This window comes from Lolium perenne, chromosome 4 (assembly GCF_019359855.2).
Source record: "Lolium perenne isolate Kyuss_39 chromosome 4, Kyuss_2.0, whole genome shotgun sequence".
Classification (NCBI taxonomy): Eukaryota; Viridiplantae; Streptophyta; class Magnoliopsida; order Poales; family Poaceae; genus Lolium; species Lolium perenne.
Genome location: NC_067247.2, coordinates 214,915,337 through 214,924,269, shown reverse-complemented (window position 1 = coordinate 214,924,269; position 8,933 = coordinate 214,915,337). Strand labels below are relative to the sequence as shown.

Genomic DNA, 8,933 nt, shown 5'->3' with positions numbered 1-8,933 from the left:
GTTATATCTGGAATGGCATAGATGGACCATCGCATCGCCCATCTGGACTGACATAGATCAACCATACCATCGCCCATCTACAATCATATTTCAAGGCCATACTATGACCTAGTAGCCTCAAAGTGAGGGTGCCATTATGTTTCTTTCAATGAGCCTAGGCCCCCCCCACATCACCTCCATTACCCTGCATCAAGTACACCTAGGGTTTTCCAAGTTGGAAAGTGTCACCACATGTGGCGGCATTTGATTTTGGTTCTATGATCAACACGATGACCCCTTGTGTATGTACAGCTGCTTCTCAATACATACCGTTATATCTGGAATGGCATAGATCGATCGTCGCGTCGCCCATCTGAACTGACATAGATCGACGGTACCATCTCCCATCTACAATCATATTTCAAGACAACACTATGACCTATAGTAGCCTCAAAGTGAAGGTGCCATTATGTTTTTGTCAATGAGCGTAGCCCCCCTCCCCCCACATCACCTCCATTACCCTACATCAAGTACACCTAGGGTTTTTCAAGTTGGAAAGTGTCGACATATGTGGCGGCATTTCATTTTGGTTCCATGATCAACATGATGACCCCTTATGTATGTACAAATACTTCTCGATACAAACCATTATATATGGAATGGCATAGATGGACCGTCGCATCGCCCATCTGGACCGGCATAGATGGACCGTCGCATCGCCAGAACCGCGCGACAGCGATGGAGGAAGAGAGACAGTAGTACAAAAATCCTTACCGTCGGCGCATGGATTTGGGCTATCGATGGCGCATTCGCGTTCGCCGGCGATCACCTCGCCGGTGGTAAGGGGTTATCCCCGGCACCTTCGCGTTTGCCGGCGCGCGGTAATATGAATATACCCCCGTGCATAAGACCAAATCGCCAGCAGCCGGTCGACGAGCAGCAACCCGTCGTGGTTGAAGGCGAAGCAGCAGGTCAGCCGCCAGCGTCGAGGTCGCCGTGTTCAGTCCATCTGCAGAACGGGCGGATGGGCGGCCAGGATGCGAGCTGCATCTCGTAACCGCCGTCGAGGTCGCGTGGTCCATGACAATTTTTTTTCCAATTTATTTCATTATTCTAAACATTCCCTCCAAAACGAATTAGTTTCCCGCCGCCTAATTTAGCTACTACAGTAGTTTGCGCCAATATTTTCCAACCTCCCGCTAAATGCCCCCTAATTACTTTCCTTATAAAAATTTTTGTTCCCACCAAAATAGCCTATATTTAACCTTCCCGCTAAACTACCCCGTAACTATCGATTATAAATCACGGCGTCAGCTCGTCCGATTGGATCTGAGGTCTCTTCCCAGGTTCTCCTCACGGCGTCAACACAGCAATACACGGACGGTAATTCACTTCCCCTGCATCCAGATTCCAGAACCACCCACGGCCGTATTCTTCCCCTGCATCCCCCGCGGCTGTATTCTTCCCCTGCATCACGAGCGATTGAGCGAAGTTCCCACCTCCCGCGGCATGATGCCCTGGAGCCCGGACATAGCGCCGAGGGAGAGTGGGATGGGGCCGACGAGGCTGCAGTTGTCGAGGCGGAGGACGCGGAGCTGGGTGGCGGAGGTGGGGAGGGCGGGCGGGATGCGCCAGCCACCCGTGGAGGCGTTGAGGCGCGGATTGTCGTCGAGGCGTTGAGGCGTTGAGCCGCCCGTGCAGGCGTTGAGCCGCCCGTGCAGGCTGAGGTCCTGGAGGGCGGGCGGTGGGGGTGGGGAAGGTAAGCGGGAGCGTGCCGGCGAGGCGTTCTTGAGGGTGGGGAAGGTAGCGTGTAGGCCAATACAGTACATCCTGATTTGCATTAGTTCTATTGCAACCCATCTCAACAAATCTGATAGAGTTAGCTGCACGAGCCTCTGCAATTTTTAGATGTATATCATCTTCATTTTTGTGCTTAATAATAATAGATTGGTAGGCAGTTTGCTGCACCCTTGAGTGGAAGCAAACCAGGTTCTCATAAGGTGATGCAATAACTTTCTATGTTTTCCATGTCACTGCCTGAATGTTCCAAATGCTTTTCTTCACCAGATTCGTCAGTTATAGGATTCACCAGATAACTTTCTATGTTTTCCGGTTTAAAATACAGTAATTGTTTAAAAATGGATGTACTTCTGCCCTAGATACATCTATTTTTCGCAATTATCTTAAACCGGAGAAAGTATAGTACTTTTCTATGGAATAATTTATGTGCTAAGTGTTCCAGTAAGTCACTGTTGCACATGCAAGAAAAAGTATTTCTAATAAAAAATATTGGTACTTACTCCTGAGCATGTTTGATTGACTATATATGACAGATATACAACTACCAATTGCCTTTTAAGGTCTTTACAAATGCTCCACATTGTTATTGATGTTATTCCACATTACAAATATCATACTCTTTATCCTATGTGGTGCATAATTAAATAATGAGGAGAGAAGACAAAATCGTCTTATATCTAGAAATCATCTCTTACGCTTATATCTAGAAATCAGCTTCCATGAGATGCCCGAAATGCTTTTGTTCGCCCGATTCTGTTCAGGAGCCTTTTTCTGTAACTTGCTTGTTATGGTGGCTGCGTTTTGGTGCTATGATAGCCATGCCCAGCTTTAGATGTTGCCTGTAGTATATGACACTGTTTTATTTGTACTAGGTTGTATGCAGTTATGCACTTTTATAACATCTAACTTGTTTCTTGTCTAATGTTTGAATAACACATTATATACTGATGTTCAAATTTAGCTAATCCTAATTCATACAATATTAATTTCAACTGAGTGAACTTCTTACTGGATTGCTTCTTCCCTTCTTACCGGATTTCTTGTTGCAATATCCTCTGAAGCATTTATTTTATTGCGTTCTACATCCTGATTCGTGTTCTGTTGGTAGGCCAATACAGTACATCCTGATTTGCATTAGTTCTATTGCAACCCATCTCAACAAATTGTGTTAGATCACAGGTCCAGAACACAACGCGAATTCGTGGATTCGTGAAAGACGGGGTTTTTGCACAATGCGATAGTAGACTGATTATCAATCTTCAGTACTGATTTTTCAGCCTCATGACCAAGTAGCTCACCAATTAACCTGCTTAGCCATATCCCCTGACACGAAGCAGCTGTAGCAGCCACATGCTCTGCTTCACAAGAGGATAGAGCGACAATTCTTTGCTTCTGAGATGTCCACGACACTGGGCAATTACCAAAGAAATACAGGACCCCCGTAGTGCTTTTTGCTGTAACATTTATGCATGTTTGGCTTCTTGTACTTGTGTTTAAAAGATTGTTTCCAAGATATTGAAGTGCTAAAGTATGCCTGCTTTCGTTTTGTGTTTTTTTTCTTCTGAATATGACTCAATTTCTGATCGTACCTACACAAGGGCATAAGGATGAGTTCAACGGTGGATGCTGCTGGTACACACCATATTTACTTCTTGATCACCTATCTGAATGGTGCACATCAAATATGGTTTGTTAATGCTATGTCCTTTTATTGTTTTTGTGTGCAGTAAGGAAAGGCTCTGTTGTCTTAACAAGGACGGAAAGTATAACCGAATACACAAACAATGGTGGACAACCCAGATCTGGTAAACTGTTTATCTCACTTAAGCTGTCCCTAGCATTTGCTATAATGCATAAAATCCTTGTATGGGTTAAATTGCTAAATCTTCAATATTGCTAAATCTTGTACAGGTACTCAAGGACAATCCGACACTCCAGTGTCAGCTAATGACATGTGTGCCCTGGATGAATGGCCATCCCATGCTCGCCGCTATCGTGCGCAACTACAGGATGGTACTTTCTCTCCTTCTAATCTGGGTCCTCCGATCTGACACAATCTAATAACCAAGTCATGAGATACTTTTTTTCTATGATTTGGGTTGTAGAAGCAGATGGACAGAAGAAGAAGAAAGGGCGAGGTGTTGTAAAAGGTGTTAAAGCAGCTCAGAAGCGTTTTGCCAACGGATCTGCGAAGCTAAATATTACATTCTCTGAAACGTTGGGTGGTACGATAGGAATGAACTATCGCTCATTCAAGGATGACGTGGTAGTGATAATGAAAAGGAAGGTACCACTCATTGGGGTGAGGAGATGGTCCGACATTCACCCAAGTGTGCATCGACTCATTGTCGCAGATGTGATAGTGCGTACAACCTTTTTCATGTTTGTTATCTTATTTTATCATCGCCAATGCACCACTTATTTATATTCCGTTGTCTATGTTTTACAGGACAGATGGGACCTAGAAGATACACCGGAAACTGAAGAGAAAATTCTCAGAATTGCGCAAGAGCGATATAGAGGCTGGCGATCAACTCTAAGCTCCACTTACAAGGCTTTCAAAACAGATGATGCTAGATTGGCTAATGTTCCGGAAGACTTACAACCAGAAGAGTGGGAATGGATGATCAACTACTTCGGCAATGATGAAAAATTCCAGGTTATCTCTAATCTCACTGTTTGTGTGCACTGTGTGTTTACATGAAGTGTGTTGTTTGGCTGTTTATATTTGGTTTCAATGAATGGATAGGCACGCAGCCAAGTGAACTCCGATAATCGCAAGAAACAGAAGACAAAACATAGAGTTGGATCAAAATCGTACGCCCAACTAAGTTTTGAGAAGGTATGAGCCTAACTAAATATGTATGCCTCGATGGTAGCTATGGTTTCATGTTTGAAGTTTCTCATTGTCATATTACTTGCAGAGAAACTTGGAAACTGGAGAAGAGCCGGATTGTGTTGCTCTATGGGAACTCACACACACGAAGAATGGAACATGGTCTAACCCAGAGTCCCAGGAAGTTTATGTGAGTGTACTGATACATCATTGTGTTATTCTTGTTTCAGCTTTTACAAGACATACATGTGAGATGGATCAGGATTACCTTAGCTGAAACTCCAATCATAAAGATAAATATAAATATGATACATTGTAACGGATAAAAAAGGGAGAAAAAAATTCTTTATTAATAGATAAAGATATCACAATCGTTGCTACGGTAGACCACGTTACAGCCCATGTGTTTTAGAAAAGAAAAAATTAAATATTATTATTGAATTCGAATGATTAGCGGAAACACATCTTCTTATACATGTTCATGTCAAACTATTTCGTCTATCTTAATCACACTCACATCATATTGCAATTGCGCTTCAAAACTTGCTACTGGAAACACCTTAAGTCGTGTGTTGCAATGCGAGAAAAAAAAATCCCAAAAAATCTAAACTTTAGCCACAAACTCAGCCTCAGTTCACCCTTTCATCTTAACCTTTAATTTTTTTCTTATTTAATCTACTCTTTGAAAAAGATGCTATGAAATATTTAGTAATTTTCTTTCGGTTAATATCAGCACCAATATTTTATAATACCATTTCCGATCAATCCACCAATATTTCGTAATAGCAATCCTGATCAACCCACGCTAATTACCTAGTAGTTAAGTATACTGCCTGCCTTGACTACATTTTTTTTTGGTGAACATACGTACTGCACTACAAATCAGAATCGTAAGATCGAGTGGAGGCCGCTCCAACGGGATCATAAAGATTATACAGAGATAGAAGTTACTGCCGTTTCTGAATCTTAAAAACAGCATAGATGTGACCCAGGTTTCCAGCTGCAGCAAACTGAAACGTCCATCACAGATCAAAATATTGCTTACGGTCAGAACAAGTAAACTCCCACAAATTTCCTCTTGAGTCTTGACTTTGAGCAGGAACACAAGAAAGAAAAACATCATTGTGTTATTCTTGTTTCAGCTTTTATAGATCAATATTGATGTTGTAACTATAATTGTTCATTTCGTTCTTAGGACAAAGCACGTGAAGCGGTGCAGAACAAAGAAACTGAAACAAAAGGTCCACTATCAACTGAGCAGAGAAACAATGTTTTTCAGACTGCATATAAAGACACAGTTCAATGCAAGTCATCGCAGCCTCGTGGCTACGGGTACATGGCCAAGCCCAAAACTGGTTCTGAAAGGTTTCGGATGCAGATTGAGGACCAAGCTCGTGTTGCAGCTGAAACCCTGCAGCGAAACTCCGAGCTCAGCCAGCATGTTAGCGAATTAGAAGAACAATTAGAAGTTGAGCGTGCAAACATGCAGCAGAGTATTGACTTCGAGCGCTCTGAGAGAGAGCAACTTGAGGTGAGGTTGCAAGAAGAGCGTGATGCAAGAGAAAAAATGGTGGAAGAGGAGCGAAGATCAAGGCTCGAATTTGAAAAAAATATGATGGCAAAGTTCCAACAACAGATGGCTAAATTTAGCCAACAGATGGGAAACCAACAGGTAATGACGGTCATATGCTTCCTGTCTTGTAAGGTTTATTTTGCTAACTTGTCTTGCTGAAAGTGCACTTTTACTCGCAGGTGCTTAAGAAGAGGAATGAAAAAGAAAATATTAATTCAAATTTGCAAACCACTCTTTTAAAGAGCTCTAGTCCTAACAGAAATCTAGGAGCAAAGTCAAATTTGATTTCTACAAATTCACTCCTACAAGCTGCAACATTGAATTCTCGAATGTACAAAGCAATGGTAAGTCACAACAGTACCTTGCTCACTTCTATGAATAAGATCACTTATCTGTGCTTCATGCTTTACTCGTCTGAATCCTTGCTCAGTTCTATAACCGTTTCTAGTATGCTCAAAAATATAACTTTGTAGTAGCATAACAATACTTCCCTACAACCTCTTCCTCTACATTTGATTTTGTCCTTGTTATGTTCATATGCATTTGTGAGATGTATATATGGCATCAGTGGCGGAGGACGAACAATTTTTTTGCTATGGCGGAGTTAATATCTTACAAGATAACATTTTTGGTAGTATGCACAGCCAAAGCTAGCTATGGCACGAGCCATACCTTGCTAGAATGGGTCCTCCGCCACTGTATGGCATGCAAAATTAACCTGATGCATGTTCAAGTGCTTTGCCGCATTGCTTCTTGAGATCATGCCTCCATGATGCACCTTTCTCGGCATAACCTGATTGCACTAGTCTTATTTATCTCATAAGTAGTACTAAAAAAACTCTTTGACCTTGAGGCATGTGCATCAGGGTAGCCTTATACAGATTGCATTCTTGCTAAATGTGTTAATACTAGTACTAACTGGAGACCATCAAGACTCAGACCTGATAATTGAATTTGAGCCCCCCTTTTTGGTTCTCATGTTTAATCTCTAATACATACAATATTTATCATGGATATGCTGCTGTCATTTCACTTGTGGCACTTAATTCTCCATTGAAATATACATAACACTATCCAGCTGTCTAGCTTCTGCTATTTAAGTTCAGTTTCTATTTATGCTCCAACCTGTCAAGTAACAAGCTAGTGTTTAGAGTTACCATATACCTTTGTCATCATCAACATGATTCTGCATAGAACCTATAGAATTAGATAGATATTTATTTCTAGATATATGCTTTTGTAATACATGGTTAAAATTAAAGTGATACCAGATTCCTTATGATTATATCCTTGTGGACTTGCTTACTGAATCAGTTATGAATCAGAAGATACATAAGCTTACTAAAAGGAATTTTTTTCTTCATTTTTTGATTGCAGGACCCAAAGAATTAGCTGGACAGGGTTGAAGTACACGGAAAACTTCACATACTTTAGAGAGTTGAACTACCATGGTGGCAATTAATGGACTCAACTATACTGGATTGCTACATTTTACTTTAGTTGCATTTGATGGATATTTGATATGAGAATTATGATTTGTATGAACCTACATATTATACGCGTGGATTTGAATTTTGTAATTCAATGGTTGTATTTTTTTTTATGGTTGCGATAAGCTATTGCCACAACTCACTTTTTGTTGCCTTAGGTTAGCACCACGAAAAATATAGTGTTGCGTCAAATCCTAGTCGCCATGACTACATGCTTTGTTGCGTTAGGATGTAGCAACGAATAACTTTTTATTGTTGCAAAAAATTGTTACCACACTTTTTATGAATGATGTGATAACTATTTGGCGCCACGGAATAAAAATTTGTTGAGATAGAGTATCGCCACAAAACCTTCAAATTGTGGCGGTAACTTCTTGCTACAAACATTTTGGACGCTGCAAAAATTATGTAACACCACAATTGTGAATTTTGTTGAAACAAAGTATCTCCACGAAAAGTTCGCATTGTCGCAGTAGCTTCTTGCTACAAGCTTTTTCCCCATTGCGATAAGCATTTGGCGCCACGAAACTGGATTTTGTTGAAATAGAGTATCGCCACGAAATGTTACAATTGTCGCAACACCTTCTCGCCACAATTTTTTTTACCGTTGCCATACCTATTTATCGCGACGAGTGGAATGGTTGTCGCCATAAGTTAATACCACGAGCGTAGCGGTTCGTGGCAAATGGCTAATGCTACAAACCAGTAGATGTTGCCATAGGTTATCGCCACAGCTCGCTATCGCCACGAAAGAGAGTGCGCCACGAAACTTAGGTCGTTGGCATTGGTTATTGCCACAAATTTCTATCGCCACAAACTGGCAAACGCCACGACACGGCTGCATGTTGCGACAAGCTATCTCCACAAACCAAATTGTGGAGACAAGTGAGTGCTGCCACGGGAAAATATGTGGCAACTTCCCGCATGGTTGTTGCAATAGATCGCTTTGTTGCCACAATCGCGTTTTCGTTGCAATAGCCTATTACCATACATGTAATTGCAACGCTTGCCAACGAACGTCATTTCGTGGCAATAGGTGCATATTGCCACAAAACAGCATCTATTGCGACAATTTTTTTTGTTGCAATAGACCCGATTCCTTGTAGTGAGGGGACCTTGCAAGAGTGTTAGCTTGCCTTGATTGGTGATGTGAGCAAAATTTTCTTGCTCTTCCTCTTGGTAGAAGACCTCTTCCTCTTGATACTCTCCGGTACTAGCGTCTATAAACGAATACGAGGATACAATCACCAAACAA

The 8,933-nt window shown here is 41.6% G+C and overlaps 1 protein-coding gene across 3 annotated transcripts; it reads left to right on the top strand.

Moving 5' to 3' along the window:
• Positions 1-1,713: 1,713 nt before the first annotated feature.
• LOC127295035 (uncharacterized) lies at positions 1,714-7,870 on the top strand. Of its 3 annotated transcripts, none has more exons than XM_051324938.2 (10): positions 1,714-3,411; positions 3,507-3,584; positions 3,691-3,792; positions 3,891-4,141; positions 4,229-4,438; positions 4,529-4,621; positions 4,704-4,805; positions 5,811-6,287; positions 6,368-6,532; positions 7,566-7,870. In XM_051324938.2, the coding sequence occupies exons 1-10, from the start codon at positions 3,387-3,389 to the stop codon at positions 7,578-7,580; spliced, it is 1,518 nt and encodes a 505-aa protein (XP_051180898.2). In that variant the 5' UTR covers positions 1,714-3,386; the 3' UTR covers positions 7,581-7,870. The 3 variants fall into 3 exon arrangements, with proteins under 3 accessions (XP_051180898.2, XP_071675180.1, XP_051180897.2); XM_071819079.1 differs by having other exon boundaries at positions 1,715-3,411; positions 3,885-4,135; XM_051324937.2 differs by having other exon boundaries at positions 1,719-3,411; positions 3,885-4,141.
• Positions 7,871-8,933: the final 1,063 nt, after the last annotated feature.